Consider the following 16,970-nt stretch of genomic DNA (forward strand, 5'->3'; position numbering starts at 1 on the left):
ACATCCTGGTAAATCTCCTCTTCACCATTCCAACACAACCTCTCTACTTTTGAACTTAATCCTCCTATTAATGAAGTCCAGCATCCCATAGCCCTTCTTAACTAGACTATCGATCTATGCGGCGACCTTGAAGGATGCATGGATTTGAACCCCAAGGTCCCTCTGTTCATCCATACACATAAGTAACCTACCATTAACCCTGTACTTAGCCTTCTGGTTTGTCCTTCCAAAATGCATTTCTTCACACTTAACTGGATTGAATCTCATCTGCCACTTCTCCACCCAACTCTGCATTCTATCTATATTTTCTTGCAACCTTCAACAACATTCAGCTCCATCCACAACTCCTCCAACCTTTGTATAATCTGCACACTACTGACCCATCCTTCACCTCTTCATCCAGGTTAGTTATAAAAATCACAAAGAGCAGGGGTCTCAGAACAGATCCTTGCAGTACTCCACTAGTCACTGACCTCCAGGCAGAATACTTTCCTTCCACGACTACTCTCTGCTTTCGACCTGCAAGCCTATTTTTTTAAATCCACCCAGCCAAAGTTCCATGGATCCCATACCTCATGAATTTCTGAATGAGTCTCCAAATGGGGAACCTTATCAAATGCCTTGCTAAAATCCATATAGACCACATCTACTGCCCCACCCTCATCAATTTCTTTTGCTACCTCCTCAAAAAAAATAAATTAAGCTCATGATGGTTAGGTGATTTTAGCACCTGAGTTTTGTTAAGTCACTTTATTCATCTTAGGGAATTTTTAACTTAGAGCACATCATATTATTCATAGTTCAAGTGCACGAGTCTCAAACATATTGCATCTATTGCAAAATTGGGTTTCCATACATGCACTGCCAATTATAACTTCCATGTTTACTCAGTAGGAACAGGTTACTCTTTCAATATGTGGAGAGAGGTAAAACATGAAAATCTACAGACACTGTGATTAAACACAATGCTGGAGAAACTCAGCAGGTCATACAGTATACAGTAAAACCTTATTAGAATGCGGTAGTTGGGATCCAAGATTTCATACTGCATTACAGCCGAGTCGCAGAACAGATACAGGGGCGGCCGATGCTGGATGTCAGGGCAGGGGAAGCCACTGAGGGATGTCGGGGCAGGGGTGGCCGGCGTGGGATGTTGGGTTTGCCCCTGCCCCGGAGTCCTGCGCATGTTGCCCCTTCCCCAACGTTCCGTGGTGGCTGCCTCTGCCCCAAAGTCCCGCGCCAGGCGGCAGGGGCAGTGGGGAGGGGGGCTGTCAGGCAGCGGGGAGTTGGGTCACCGGCTGATTGTCATCAGCCCGCCCCTTAGCAGTTTGGGGTCCACAGACAGCCATGCTATAAGGGATTCCATGATTTAACGAATATCGTTCCAAGCCAAAGAAAGAAGAAAGATATAATAAAGATAAAGATATGTAGCCAATGTTTTGAGCATATGCCCCTCTGTTGATTATGAATCTTTATGTTTGCTATATAAAGAACACTGTTTGACCTGCTGAGTTTCTCCAGCATTGTGTTTTTATTCTTTCAATGCTGGCAACAAAAGTTCTATTCCTTTTGAAGTCAACAAAAGACATTAGCAAGAAGATCCCTTTCCTCATGAAAATCAATTGGGTGAACGTTTTCCCAAGTAGAACATTTAAATTTACGTACTGCTGAAACCATTTATTGTACTGGAGACCGCTTTCTTTGAAACAGCATCATACACTACATCCTGAGGCACATCATGGAGAATCCCATCAACTCTGAATAACCAATCAGAATGTTGGTTGTTGACTACCTCCTTACGCCGGTCTGGTTTGGTGTGAATTTTTATTCTCTGGAAACAAAATATGTTAAAAGTAAATAAAATGATCTGTATAAACTTGGAAAGTGTTAAGCTAAAGTTTAAAATAACACATTTGATTAATAAATATCATGTTTAATTTACAGTTCATTTAAATAAAACTTTCAGATGAAGTGGAACCATTAAGCCCGATGGCAGTATGAAAGAGGTCTGCTGAGCACAAAAGTAACATCTGAACCAATACCAGATTAATATCAACCAATCTGAATGTGACATGACCTTGAATTTTCAAGCTTTTTGTTCTGTATCCAAATGGACGACACTTGCAGAAAAGTTGGTGGGGGAGTGGGTGGGGAGGGTTGCTATTCCATGCATGGATTGTTATTGATCAAGAACTTAAGATATACATGGTAATACCAAATAAAACAATCTGACTTATTTCAAGTAATGACCAGGTCAACACAGCTGAATCAACCTAAACCCGAATTCATTGTTAAAGTTTATACAACTTGGTTTGGGTGGATATTTTCTTGGTTTGGGTGGATATTTTCTTGGTGCACATCATAAAATTACTCTGACTTTAGTTTTTTCATTATTCCATCAAAGCCAAATGTTGCTCAAAGACCAACATCTAATCTTTCTTTCATCTCACTACATTACAGTCCTTGGTTCATTACAATCCCATGAATTTGATTTTATTAAATCTCGCCAAGTGCACATAACCAAACCATTGACTAAAACATTAATCTCACTTCTCATTCCTTCAAGTTCACTGGTTGCAGGCAATTCTTATATTGTGCACAGAACTTAACATTTATTAAGTTAACCAGGCTTTGGTGCTTGAAAGGCAAATGGTTTCCGGTCAGAAAGGTTCTTGTCGGTTTTCAGAGAGATTTTTTGTACGATGGACACTTCAGTATCTTGCTGATGAAACTTGGCCCCTTCAGGGTACTTCAGATGATCACCACTTTCTTTCAGGTCACCACAGAATGCCTTTTTTTTCTCTTATTCCAAGTGAAACATTAGACAGCCAGTCCTCTCCTCTTGCATGAACCACAAGAGCTTTGACCAGGCTGAATCAAGCACTTACAACCTGTCTTCCAAATGGGGTTTTTCACAAGCTTGCCAGCTTGTCCTGTTCCAGTCCCAGCTGCTGATCTGTCTCTGTGTGTGTGTGTGTGTGTGTGTGTGTGTGTGTGTGTGTGTGTGTGTGTGTGTGTGTGTGTGTGTGTGTGTGTGTGTGTGTGTGTGTGTGTGTGTGTGTGTGTGTGTGTGTGTGTGTGTCTCTCTCTCTCTCTCTGAGAGAAAGCCTGTTTGACTCTCTCTGCTTGCAAAACCACATGACCTCTTAGAACAGCTCCAGACAATCTGCGCCTTCAACAAGATCTTTCATCTTTTGCCTTTTTGTAAACAAAAATCCATGAGTGAAGTTTCTTGGGCACTCTCCAAAGCTCTTGCAAAGACTGTTGGCCCTGACATATCTAGCATGGGGCAGAGCTCCAGTATTTTAAATAAGATCTATTTTAAAGCATTTGTGTGTGATCTAATTTAACAAACCTTTCCCAATTTATCTCCCAAAAACATATCTATATACTCTATCACAGTAGCAACCCCGCTACACTGTAAAGGGATTGTTAATGTGGAAAATTGTTATGAAAGAGGTCAATTCATGTCATTTGAACAACTGAGAAACTACATAATACTCTTTCTTTCTACTTTCAGCTAAGAGGATATTTGAGCGATAAGTTGGGACCAAGAATGTTTCTGTCTAGATGTACTGAGGTAGAACTTCTTATTAGGAGAGGGATTGTTAAAAAATTTTTCTTTGATATATTCATTATTACAAGCAGGAACTCCTAAATTAGGATTATATATATCTACGCAGATGGGAAATAGATTTGAATATTATAATAGACCAACAACTATGGAAACATTTATGTAGGGATTGTATGACTAATAACAAAGATATAGATTAGTTCAATATAACTTTTTTTTCATCATTTATATCTTACACCACAGAAATTGAATAGATTGAAATCAGATTGATCAGATCAATGTTTTAGATATGGTGAAGATGTAGGATCTTTTATACATTCAAAGTGGTCTTGTCCCAATATGAGACCTTTTTGGCTGACTATATAGGTAACATTTTGGAACAAGTTGCAGGAATTGTTTTTCTGTTGAATCCTGATTTACTTTTACCAGGAAATATTTGAAATTATCAATTTATCATTTAAAATTTGTTAAATTAGCTTTAATGGTAGCAAGAAAATGTATTGCAATTACTTGGAAATCAGATACAGCTTTAACTATGCCAAGGTGGCATGCTGAAATTCAGTTGTGTTCCTATGGAAAACATTACTTATAATTTAATTGTTTTAAAAGTCTGGCACCCATACACTCAAATAACAGGATTGAATTTGTAGTGATATCCTTTTTATCCTTTTAGCCCTGCAGAATTCTCCTATGTTTATGTTAGAACTGATTAATTATACTGCATGACATCTCTCTCTACAATCTAAAGATTCTTTTTTACTTTCTTTTTTATTTCTTCTTATCTTTTTATACCTATAAAAATGTTTTTCTTTAATCAATTTATATTTTTTTTTGCTTGGGTAGGGAGTGTTTTTGGGATGGGTTGAAAATCATCATGTATGCAATCAATTTGTTCTTTATTTCTATATTTGTATTATTATAATAATTGTAGTTACTGCATGTATGGAATATTAAATAAAATATTTTTTAAAAAGACATTAAGGCAGCCGAGTGTCAAAGCTAGATCAAAAACAGTATTTCAAAGAACATCTCAAGGAAGACAAGATCAGTGGATGCAATTTCACAATACCAAAATCTAGTATCCCAAAGATGGAACAGGTGATAACAATAATATATCTGAGTTTACAGTGTTAAGGACAATAGACAGTTTTATTTCTGACCAGGGATAGCAACTATGCAGCGGGAGAAAGGAGTGCACGGTATGTGGAATGCCGGAGCAGCAAGCTGCGAGAGTGAACAGCTGAATGGAGTGCAGAGCTGTGCATTGAAGCTGGTGGGCTCGCTGAGAGTGTGCCTGCAGCTGTCCACCCTTCTCCTCCAATCAAGAGTGCCGAAGACATGCACTGAGGCTGTTAAACCATCGAGCGCTCGGAGGAACAAACTGTCACTGTGTTAACCTGGCAGCAGGAAGCTGAACTCTCTGTTCATGGGTGCCAGCACTGCTGATCTGACAGCAGATTTTACACTCTGATTCCTAGAGGGCGTGTCCAACCTGGGCTTTTCCAGGCCCCTTTCAAGAAGAGGGCTTTGTGTGACAAAAGTCACTTGGTATAACCCAAGGCAGGGTTTTGGCGGAGAAGACTTTGTGTGACAGAGGGTCACCTGGTGCAACCCCAAAGGCGGCTTCGGAGGTGCGGACTTAGTGCAAGGGACTAGGAGGTCACTGTAAGATACTCCCTTGTGAGAAAACTGAAGGTGGTCGTTACCACATGAGAAATGAAGGAAAGTCTCCTGTATTCACCTGCCAAGGTCATAGGTCTGCTCAGTGATAACAGTCAACTTTTTCCACATTCAACTCAAAGACCTGTGCACAATTGAACTAAGCAATTAAAGCCTGGAGACCAGATTCTGTGGACTGTCCTTTTGACTGAATTATTTGATAAAGCTGACTTGGGGTTTTGTTTTGGGACCTTATTTTGGGGCATTTGGGCTTAGATTGTAATGGTCTGAGTATTTATTTTACATACACACCATAAATATCCATTGTTAGTATATAGTTGCCATGAAGGCTTATATTTTGGTGTTGAGTTTATGGAGATAATTATATTATCACAGTTGTTAATAAATTTTGAGTTAAACTTAACCCATCTGTTTATGAGTCTTTCAATGAAAGCAAACTCACATCAGACTGGATGACAAAAAGGGGTTATAGAGGAAATGAGAATTATGAATGATCTGAACAGTACACTTGGAGTCACTTTATGAAATAAATGTCAAAGCAGCTCAGAAAATAAGTAATACCATCTTCTCTTGTAGCATACTAAATCAGTTGGGATTTCCCATCAACCTATTGTAATGGTTGTTTAGAATGGCTGCCATGCTTTTTAACATATTTGAGGACATGAATGACCAAACCATAGAACTTGTTATGTCCAATAAACATACAAATAGATTCAAAGAAAATGTATGACACAGGAAGCCATTGGAAACCATCTTTTTGATCTTTGATTTGGTATCAATTAATCAGAACTTATATAAGTATCTACTTAATCTCTTCAATATGTATTGGGATCCTGTAATGCTCCATAGCATACCCATAGAAAATATTTGACTAAACAGGCCATTTCGTCTACTGATTCTGACAAGAACCACCCAACCTAATTTCTCCTTCCTGTACTGTATTTTCCAACTCTGTAATTACACATCTAAATATTTTTCAAATATATTGAACATTCTTGATTCTACCACCCATTCAGGCAAATTTCCCCCATCTCTCATCTAATTTTTTAACTGATTATTTTGAATCTATGGTTAAAAACAAACAAAAGACACTGTGGTTGATGTAAAAACAAAGCTGTTACTTTATGTATCAAAAATGTAGATGCGTAACCAACGTTTTGGGCTTGAGTCCTTCAACAATTGCAATTTTCTAATTCTGGCAATGTCCTGTTCCTTCACACCTCTCAGTAATCCAAAGTTTTGAATGTTCCCTTGCTTTGTTGTATCAGCCACCAACCCCCCCCCCCCCCCCCCCACCCGTCCCAATGTATTACCTCACACAGGTTGACAATAATGATCATTTGAAAATTTCTACCAAAATAACAATCAAAATCTTTCTGCAGTTTGTTTTTGAATCATACTGCAATGGCCTCTTAATAGACAAGTAGCAGCATATTATAATTGATAAAATCACAGGAGTTAATTCTCCTGAGGTAGCCTGAAGTAAACTGGCAAACAATTTGACATGGGGCCAGATGTGGTGAACTGCAGCTTTTCTAGAGTAATAATTGTTGTATTCTCCAGTAAGACAACTGATTTTTTTCTCTCTCTTAAAATTAAACTTACTATGCTCTTCTACAGTATTTTTTACTTACTTCATTGTCTGGGCAACATTCAATCATATCTGAGGCAAAATTGTCCGTTGTCCTGATTCTTACGAACACCTTCACACCTGTATTTTTGTTGCATACATCAAACTGAAAGTGTTGAAAAGCACATTAGAGAACAAAATATTTGACATTCCTCCAGGTTCAAAACACAAAGTCAAGTGAAAGTACCAATAATGCCAGAAAGCCTTTCTATTAACGTTACATCAGTGAATAAATCAAGGTTCTTTTGAACCTCAATGACTATAATATTTACTGTCGGAATAACTAAGTTGTTGAAGAAGGCCTCAAATGCAGAGCTTTAGTGACCAGAGGACACAGATTCAAAGAAACAGAGGATCATATTGGGAAAACTTTTTTAAAATATGGAGAATAGTTGTAATCTGGAATGCAGTACCTGTAAGCAAGATGGAAAACAGTAAATGAGAGTATCTGAAAGAGAATTGAATGTGATGGAAATTAATTTTTTGAACAATAAAATTAATGGAGGTGTCAGTACTAAACATGACAGCTCAGGAACAGGCCCTTGGTCCCACCTCATCTGAGCAGACCATGATGCCAAATTAAACTAATCCCAACTGCCTGCGCAGGATCCATATTTCTCCATTTTGTGTAGGTTCACGTGCCTGATTGAATGCCTCTTAAATGTCATGATTGCATCTGCTTTCGTCGTCATCTGCTATGGCAACAAATTCCAGGCACTTATCATTCTTTATTAAAAAATGCTTTGACCAACATATTCATGTTTCCTACCACACAAGCATTTATTTTCTGCAATTACCTTATCAAAAACCTTCTGGTAATTTAAAAAGTCTATCTGCCTGTAGTGAACTGGGATTCACTTGAAGTGTGCTGGTCCCACCTCCCGGCCCCTCCCCCAGGGGCCTGTATATAACCTTGGTATCCCACCTAAATCCAGAACCCCTCTGAAGCCAGTTCATGAACCCTACGTGTGTTGTAAGCTAAATAACAGTGTTAGTTCTCCCTCCAGTCAATTGTGAGCTTTTATCTACACTACAATTTTATTAGCTTACAACCAAGGATGGCGACATTGCTTAAGCCCAGTATGCTGTTACTAGACCCTCAGTCCCCTGACATGTGAACTCCTGTTCACATATTGGCTAGACTGGTTCCAGGCCTACCTGAACGCAATCAGGGACATCTTCCATACAGACAAGCTCCAGAGGTCGGCACTCATCTCAAGGGTAGGAACGAAGGGATACACAGTTGCCCAAGATTGCCCAACGTAAAATTTCACTGTCGAGGCACTGAAGGGCCGCTACATGAAGGCCCCGAAAGAGGTCCTAGCGAGGCATCAGCTTGCCTTATGCTGCCAATGGCCCAGAGAGTTGATTGCTGACTACCTGCTGGATCTGCGGACGCTGGCTCAGAAGTGCAAGTATGAGGCTGCTTCAGGTCGCATCTGGGAAGATGAACAGATCCGGGATACTCTAGTCACATGGGTCCGCTCAAGGTACATGAAGCAGCGACTGCTTGAATCGGGAAGGAAGGACCTTGCTAGCTACATCGAGCTGGCCAAATCACTGGAACAGGCCAGTTTCAAGAACGACGACCGATGTCAGCAAACGTGTGCTCTTGGGTGAGCACTTCCAAGGACCAGCAGCCCCCGCTCTAATGGCTGCCGCTTTCTGAGCCCGAGAGTGCTTTTTCTACGGCAAGAGACAGCACGGTCAGTACCGGACTTGCCCAAGATCGCCTGTTGCACAACCTGCCGCATACAGAAGTGGTGTGAAAATACTCAGCCGCCATCTTGCAGCTGCCCATCTTTGAATTCAGCCCCATCATCGTTAGAGGAGCAGGAAGGAGGGTAGCCATCTTGCTGCGCCATGAGGTCGGCAACATCTTACCTGCACAGGTCGACTCAGGACGGAGGGAGCCACTCAAGGGAAGAACACGGTGTCTCCAGCAAACTGGCATCGCTGGTCCTCAACCAAAATAGACCTCACCAGCTCAGCAACTCGATGGTGATGGTGAAGGTAAACGGACATTCGACCAAGTGCCTGATTGATGCAGACTCCACGGAAAGTTTCCTAGACTCACAAACTGTGCAAAAATATCACTTAAAAATGTACCCATCTATTACTGAATCTTCCTAGCGTCCCAGTCCCTTTTGGCGCGGATACAGAAACATTGTGTGCTCCAGTATTGTTGGGTCTGGACTTCCTGTGTCACCTTAAAAGTGTGACATTGGAGTTTTCTGGTCCCCTTCCCCAAGTAACAGTTCGGAACCAGCACCCACTTGCAGCCTCTCCATGCTGAACCCAAACTTCTCTGCTGACTGTAAGCCCAAGAGCAGGAGGTACAGTGCGGCAGACAGGGAGTTTATAAAAGACAGAGACCCAGCGCCTGCTGGAGAAGGGGATCATCAAACCCAGCACCAGCCCGTGGAGAGTAAAGGGGGAAAACAAGTCCAGGTTAGCGATTGACTATAGCCAAACAATTAACAGATACACACTCCTGGACGCATACCTCCTCCCTCTCATATCACACATTATCAGGTCTATTTGGCCATCAATCTGAAAGCTGCCTATCACCAGCTGCCAATCCATTCTGAGGACTGCTCGTCCACAGCATTTGAGGCTAACGGTCGACTCTTATCAGTTCTGGAGGGTCCATTTTGGTATTAACAATAGGGTGTCTATTTTCCAGCGGCAGATAGACAGGATGGTGGATGAGTATAGGTTGAAGGCTACCTTCCCCTACCCGACAATGTCACTATCTGTGGCCACACCATGGAAGACCATGGTGCCATTTTCCAGAGTTTTCTCCACGCGGTGAGAGCCCTGAATCTCACCTACAATTCCGAAAAATGTGTATTCAGGACTACGCAACTGGCTATCCTTCGCTACGTGGTGGAGAATGGCGTCATTGTTCCCAATCCTGATAGGATGTGCCCCCTGTTAGAGCTTCCCCTCCCCAGAACCACAAAGGCTTTGAGGAGATGCCTGGGGTTTTTCTCATATTACACCAAGTGGGTCCTTCAATACACCGACAAGGTTCGTCCCCTCTTAAAGGCCATTGTAACGGAGAGGCAGCATTCACCATCAAATGGCACTGCTGCGCTCCTGTTTGGAGGACACACTACCTGCCAATCACCAATCAAAGTCAAGGACTCATCCCAAGCCATCAAGGGGACCCTTACAATATGCACTTTGCTTTGAGCCATTGGCCACAGCAACCAATGGGGCCCACATTGACCCTTACGATTGGCCCCCCAGCTTTTCCCCCAGAACTATAAAGGACTTTGTGCCACTTTGTTCTGTTTCTTTGGACTCTTCGTGGCATTCAAGTATCAGCTCCTGTACTGGGTGGGGGTGAGTCTCGAGGCTAGGTAGCAGAGCCATGTCCGTACTGTTCAAGGGGTGGGGGCACGTAATATCATCTTGATCTGATTGTTGTATGTGCATGCTTTTGTAACTTCCCCAGTTTCTGTCAATTTTCCCCCCTCATTATCTGAAAGTGTAAATTTTCTCCCCTGCATATTGTGTATTTGTAGGAGTTTGCTTTACATATCGACCCTGTTGTTCCAATTCCATCCCTGAAATAAAAGTGTGCTTTGTACCTCTACTTTAGTCTGGTCCTTACCTGTGGGACCCACACGAACCTGAACAACAACCACCACTTTCCCTCTTTCAGTCGAAGCCCAGACAGCTTTTAATGACCTCTGAAGTTACATTGCAAAAGCTGCCATGCACGCGGTAGACGAAAATGTACCCTTCCAAGTAGAAAGTGACACTTCGAATGTAGCCCTGGCCGCTACCCTCAATCAGGAAGAGAGGCCACTTGGCTTTTTTCACGGACGCTTCAAGGCCATGTGCTCTGGAACCCGTCTGTGGAAAGGAGGTTCAGGCCATTGTAGAAACTGTAAGGCACTGGAGGCACTACCTGGCTGGTAGAAGATTTACACTCCTCAAGGACCAACACTCTGTCGCATTCATGTTCAACGACACCAAGAAGGGAAAAATCAAGAATGACAAAATTGCTAGGTGGAGGGGAGGATCAAACTCTCCACCTACAGTTTTGACATCGCCTACCAGCCAGGGGCCCTTAACGACCCCCCCAGATGCCCTGTCCAGGGGATGCTATGCCTCCGCACACACCGGTCAACTGTGGACCATACACAATGAGCTCTGCCATCCAGGGGTCACCCGCATGGCTCACTTTGTCAAGTCCTGCAATTTGCCCTACTCAATAGAAGACACCAGGTCATGCCAGGTCTGCGATGAGTGCAAGCTGCACCTGATTAAATCATCCAGGCTCTTCAAATGGCTCAGCATCAATTTTAAAAGACCTCTCCCCTCCACGAACGGGAACATCTACTTTCTCTCAATCATCGATGAGTACTTCTACTTCCTGTTCACTATCCCGTGCCCAGACCATCTGCCTAGTCAGTTATGAAGGCCCTAGACTCTTTTTTTCACCCTGTTTGGGTATTCCAGCTATATGCATGGTGACCGGGACTCAGCCTTACTGAGCGACAAGCCACGACAGTACCTGCTGGTAAGGGGCATCGCATCCAGCAGGACTACCAATTACAACCCCCAGGGGATTAGGCAGGTTGAAAAAGAGAACGCCACAATCTGGGAGGCTGTCAAACTTACCCTGAAGCAAAAAGGCCTTCTATCCTCACGCTAGCAGGATGTCCTCCCCATTGCGCTCCATTCAATTCGGTCGCTACTGTGCACTGCGACCAGTACTACTCTTCATGAGCTCATGTTTACATTCGATAGAAGGTCAGCATCAGGGACTACACCCCCAACCTGGCTCACTAGTCCTGGTCCAGTCCTTCCCAAGAAGCACGTGAGGAAAAGCAAGACCCTCTGGTGGAAAGAGTGAAATTGTTCCATGCCAACCCCTCGTACGCCTAGGTGGAGTATCTGGATGGCAGGGAGGATACAGTCTCCATTAGGGACCTGGCACCCACCGTTGCCTTAGGTGCCCCATGAGCTACTTAGCTTTTTCTCCACACCACCGCTCAGGGCCTCAGGGGACCCAGTTCAGGAGGAGAGTGAACACCCCTCTCTCGTTGAGCCAGAGCCCCAGCTCACTACCCTTCCATCACAGGTGGCCAGGAGACTCAAGGAGTCCAAGGCCCTCTGGTGCTAAGACACTTCACCAGGATCTCCAGACAACCCGGACCGCCTGAATCTATAAATAGTATTGTGAATATTTCTCTTTTGTGTATATTTTTGGCTTCTGATCCTTGTTCTCTTCATCCACAGACCCTTAATTCTGAAGGAAGGGGTGAATGTAGTGAACTGGGATTCACTAGAAGTGCGCTGCACTGACGACTGGTCCCGCCTCCCAGTCCCTCCCCTCGGGGCCTGTATATATCCCTGGTTTCCTGCCTAAACCCAGAACCCCTCTGAAGTCTGTTAATGAACCCTACCTGTGTTGTAAGCTAATAAAAGCGTTAGTTCTCCCTCTAGTCGAGTGTGAGCTTTTATTTACGCAACACTCCCCGGTTTCCTTTTTTGTCAGAGCTCATGTTACAGTGCCCTAAATAATGTTTGGGTCAAAGACTTTTTTTCCTTTATTTGCTCCTGTGCTGCACAGTTTTAGCCTTCTTGAAAGGCAATGCAGCACTTCAAAATCCACCCACATTTCTTCAATGTGTTGCCAACTATAATTGAATGGAAGGACACTGCCTGGATTGCTGTTAAATTGATACTTTATTACAATTCACAGAAGCTCTATAGGTTGTGATTTACTCCATCTAGCACCCTGTGCTTCACAGTTTTACATTTGTAATCAAACAATTCATGAGTAATTAAAGGGAACATTCCAAATTTTATTTAAGTTTATTTGCATACATTTTGGATTGACCATTTAGAAATTACAGCACTTTTTATACATTGTCACCTCATTTCAGGGCGCCATAATGTTTTGGACTTTTTAAAGCTTCATGAACAGAAATTCAGAGGCTACACTGCAAGATTCAAATTCCTAGTTAGCCACAGAAATGATGGCCAGATTACAATTTACCAAAAGCCTGTAGAATTCTGGAAAAAAAGGTCTTGTGGATAGATGAGACCAAGATTAACCTATATCAGAGTGATGGCAAAAGCAAAGCATGGAAGCCCAAGATCCAAAGCATACCACTTTTGTCATGGTTTGCATCTTGCAGTGGAGCCTCTGTATTTCTGTTCATGAGGTCATTGACACATCCACACCTGCCTCCAGAAGAGTGTTTCTAATCTGTCAGATATATGTTTGGAGATTTTACTTCATTATGTTGAGAATTTTTCTGTCTTCAGCAGTCAAAGTCTGCTTTAGAATACAAGTCCCTTGCAATTATTGAGCTCACCAGGACACTCTTTCTTTTTAATGATGTTCCAAACTGTTTATTTTGGTATCTCTAAGGGTTGGGCGATGTCTCTGACTGTTTTATTCTTGTTTTTCAGCCTCAATGCTGATTTGACTTTCATCCGCACAACTCTAGTCCTCATGTTGGAAAATAGCAACTACAGATTCCAAAGGTAATCAAAAGCTTAGAAGCAAGCTTAGCTCTCTTATACCTACACCAGTGAAGCAATTAAACATATTCTTGAGTTATCACAAACACCTGTGAAGCCAAATGTCACAAACATTATGGTGCCCTGAAATTAGGTGAAACCAAAATGTATACACCTTGAGGTGATTGTGATTGGCACTGACCAGTTGGAATGGGATTGTGATTGAAGCTCTGTCGGGAAAGGCGCAGTGTTGGAAGGGACACATGGAGTGCTGGTGGTGCGGTAATGCTACAGCTTTCCATGGTTCGGCGATGTGATGGCCCTGCAGCTTTCCCCGGGTCAGTGGTGAGAGACCCCACAACCTTCCCCAGGTTGGTGTGTAGTAACCCTGCGGCATTCCCCGGTTCCGTGGTGCAGTAACGCTGCAGCCTACCCTAGGTCGGTGGTGCAGTGACATCGCGGCTTTCCATAGGTCAGTGATGTGGTAACCCTGTGGCCTTCCTGGGATGGTGATGTGGTAAAACTGTGGCCTTGCCTGGATGGTGATGTGCTAACACTGCTGCCTTCCCTAGGTTGGTTGTGCATTCGGAGTGAGAGGATAGCAGAGTGGTGGGGCTTTGGCTCAATGGGCTTAGGCTCAATGGGCTTAGGCATTAATGAGGCGAGGTAGGTTTACCTGTGTTAATTGCGCACAGAAAGTTTGTGCTTGGTGTCAGATGTGGGAAGTCCTGAAGCCTTCCAGCTTCCCAGACGGCCATGTCTGCATCTGGTGTGTCGAGCTGCAGCTCCTAAGGGACTGTGTTAGACAACTGGAGTTGCAGCTTGGTGAACTTCGTCTGGTCAAGGAGAGCAAGGAGGTTACAGGCCGATGGTCATACTGAGACCACAGGAGGATCACAGACAGGAGGGTGAAGGGGAAGAGTCAGGTACTAGTGAGTACCCCTATGGCTGTACCCCATGTCAATAAGTACTCCTGTTTGAGTATTGTTGGAGGGGGACAGCCTACATAGGGGCAGTAACAGTGCCTGTGCCTCTGGCACAGACTCTGGCCCTGTGACTCAGAAGGTAGGGAAAGGAAGAGGAAGGCAGTAGTGACAGGGGACTCTTATAGTTAGGGGGTCAGACAGCTGATTCTGTGGATGCAGGAAGGAAATCTGGATGGTAGTTTGCCTCCCAGGTGACCGAGATGATTCAGATCGTCTCCAAGATATCCTGCAGCGAGATGGAGAACAGCCAGAGGTTGTGGTACATATTGGTACCAATAATATAAGTAGGAAAAGGGAAGAGTTCCTGAAAAAAGACTACAGGGAGTTAGGAAGGAAGTTGAGAAGCAGGACTGCAAAGGTAGTAATCTTGGAACTATTACTGCCTGTGCCAAGCGGCAGCGAGTATAAGAATAGAATGAGGTGGAATGTTAAATGCATGGCTGAAGGATTGGAGCAGGGACCAGGGATTCAGATTTATGGGCCATTCGGGCCTCTTTCGGGGCAGGTGTGACCTGTACATAAAGGACTTGTATCCCAGGGGGAACCAATAAGGACTGGGGAATGAGGCAGTTGGCTCACAAGGGAGAAAGCTTGAAGACGTGAGGGAAGGCAGGCAGGTGATAAGCGTCGAGTACAAATGGAAATCAACAGCAAAACATTTTTTTTAAGGTCAGTTGAACTAACACAACGTGTCGGCCTCATTATGCAATGAAACACGGTAAATTCAATGAAAGTTCATTGAACTTCCTACGTGATGCAGCAAGTCCAAAATGATCTTTCTGTCCGTCTTGAAGTTATCTACCCCACCCCCCACCCCCGAAAGATTTGTTGCCCGGAGTGATTTTGCTCTGGGTGCCTGCTGACTTGACCACATTTCCACTCCCTCCACCTTCTTGCCCTCTGAACCATGGGCCTACGACACTTGAAATGAGACGACAGCAAGACTGAATAAGCCTTCCCAAATATTACAGCTTCCCCTCGGGTCCGTGGAAGACGGAATGAGCGAAATGCTGCAGACTTACCGGGCGCGGTGCGGCGTCTCTCTCCTCTCCTCCCTCAACCCCTCCTGTCTCACTCATCAGGCTCCAACTCCCAGTCCGGGCCATGGACACCCTGGAGGCTGCACCCACGGCCACCGCGCTTGGAACTCGGCCCTGCCCGATCACTTCACCGAGTTCACCACGGTTTCGCTCCATTTTATCTACGCGGTTCCCATTGGTGAACCCCCCCGCACAGCGGGTTTCACTGCTTTGGCCGCCATGATGAGCGCGCCCAGGGCGTCCGTCGCCAGGGCTCGGTTGCTGTGGAAACCCGACGCGCGCCCGGCGAGGTCGCCGCATCACGTGGCAACTGGCGCGCTCCCGCCATTTCTGTGGCGGCCCGGCCGATGCTCGAAAGCGGCGAGTGAAGGGCGCCGTCCACTTCTTGCTGAAAGTCAAGATTGAGGCAGGAATCCAGAACACTGGCTCCGAGATCGAAATAAACCCCGAAAATGAACTGGACTGAAAGGTCGATCCGAAGTACAGCACCGACACCCTGTCCACAGGCCTCGATTTCTCTCGCTGATGGCAGGATTTCACTGTGGCGGCCGAGATTTTCGCGGGGGGGAAACGTGCAGGTCTTGAATGTCTGGGCCAAATTTGGAGTACTGTGTACAGTTTTGGTCACCAAATTATAGGAAAGATATAAACAAAATAGAGAGAGTGCAGAGAAGGTTCACGAGAATGTTGACAGGATTTCAAGGTTTGAGTTACAGAGAAAGAAGATTGAGAGGGGACTTGATAGAGGTGTTTAAGATTTTAAAAGGGACAGACAGAGTAAATGTGGATTTTTCAATTAAGAAAGGGGGAGATTCAAACTAGAGGACATGGTTTAAGATTGAAGGGGGAAAATTATAAGGGGAACGTGAGGGGAAATTTCTTTACGCAAAGGGTGGTGGGGATGTGGAATGAGCTTCCGGCAGACGTGGTCGAGGCGGGATCATTGGTTACATTTAAGGAAAGACTGGATCGTTACATGGATAGGAGGGGACTAGAGGGGTATGGACCGGGTGCTGGTCAGTGGGACTAGGAGGGTGGGGATTTGCTACGGCATGGACTACTAGGGCCGAACTGGCCTGTTCTGTGCTGTAAGTGGTTATATGGAGCAAAAAACCAACCACTGGAGAACTCAGTGGGTCGAGAAGGGACAAGGATTCGGGTCGAGACCCTGCAGAGGCCTACCACTTGCAAATTCCAAAGCCCAGTCCCATTGGGACTAAGCAGCTCGAAAGGAGAATGCCTGCCATCACAGGTCTGATACTGTAGAATCCTACCACTGCAGTAGAAGGAAATAGTGGAGACAAGTCCGTTTAAGACACTTGAATGGGGAGATCTAATGGGGAGCCTGTGGCATCTATTTTAATGATTTGGATGACAATATAGTTGAGCACATTTTCAGATGACACTAACATTGGTGGTGTAGTGCACTGTGAGGAAAGGCACTGAAGTTGACAGAGGGATCTCGACCAGTTGGGAAGGCGCACAGAAGATTGGAAAGAGAAATGTGACCTTGATAAGTGCAAGGTTCCACAGTCAATGGCAGGCTCGTGGAGAGTGTTATAGAACAG

General features: G+C 44.3%; 1 protein-coding gene across 2 annotated transcripts in view; it reads right to left on the minus strand.

Moving 5' to 3' along the window:
* The window catches only part of kif9 (kinesin family member 9), a 158,235-nt gene extending 142,378 nt beyond the window's left edge, over positions 1-15,857 (minus strand). For both annotated transcript variants that reach the window (XM_069922101.1, XM_069922099.1), the window contains exons 1-3: positions 15,385-15,857; positions 6,889-6,990; positions 1,666-1,831 (exon numbers count right to left, since the gene is read on the minus strand). In XM_069922101.1, coding sequence (XP_069778202.1) covers positions 1,666-1,831; positions 6,889-6,990; positions 15,385-15,702 — 586 coding nt within the window. In that variant the 5' untranslated portion in view covers positions 15,703-15,857. The remainder of the gene's footprint in view (positions 1-1,665; positions 1,832-6,888; positions 6,991-15,384) is intronic.
* Between the last annotated feature and the right edge of the window lie 1,113 nt (positions 15,858-16,970).

The sequence above is a fragment of the Narcine bancroftii genome, chromosome 2, assembly GCF_036971445.1.
Source record: "Narcine bancroftii isolate sNarBan1 chromosome 2, sNarBan1.hap1, whole genome shotgun sequence".
Lineage (NCBI taxonomy): Eukaryota > Metazoa > Chordata > Chondrichthyes > Torpediniformes > Narcinidae > Narcine > Narcine bancroftii.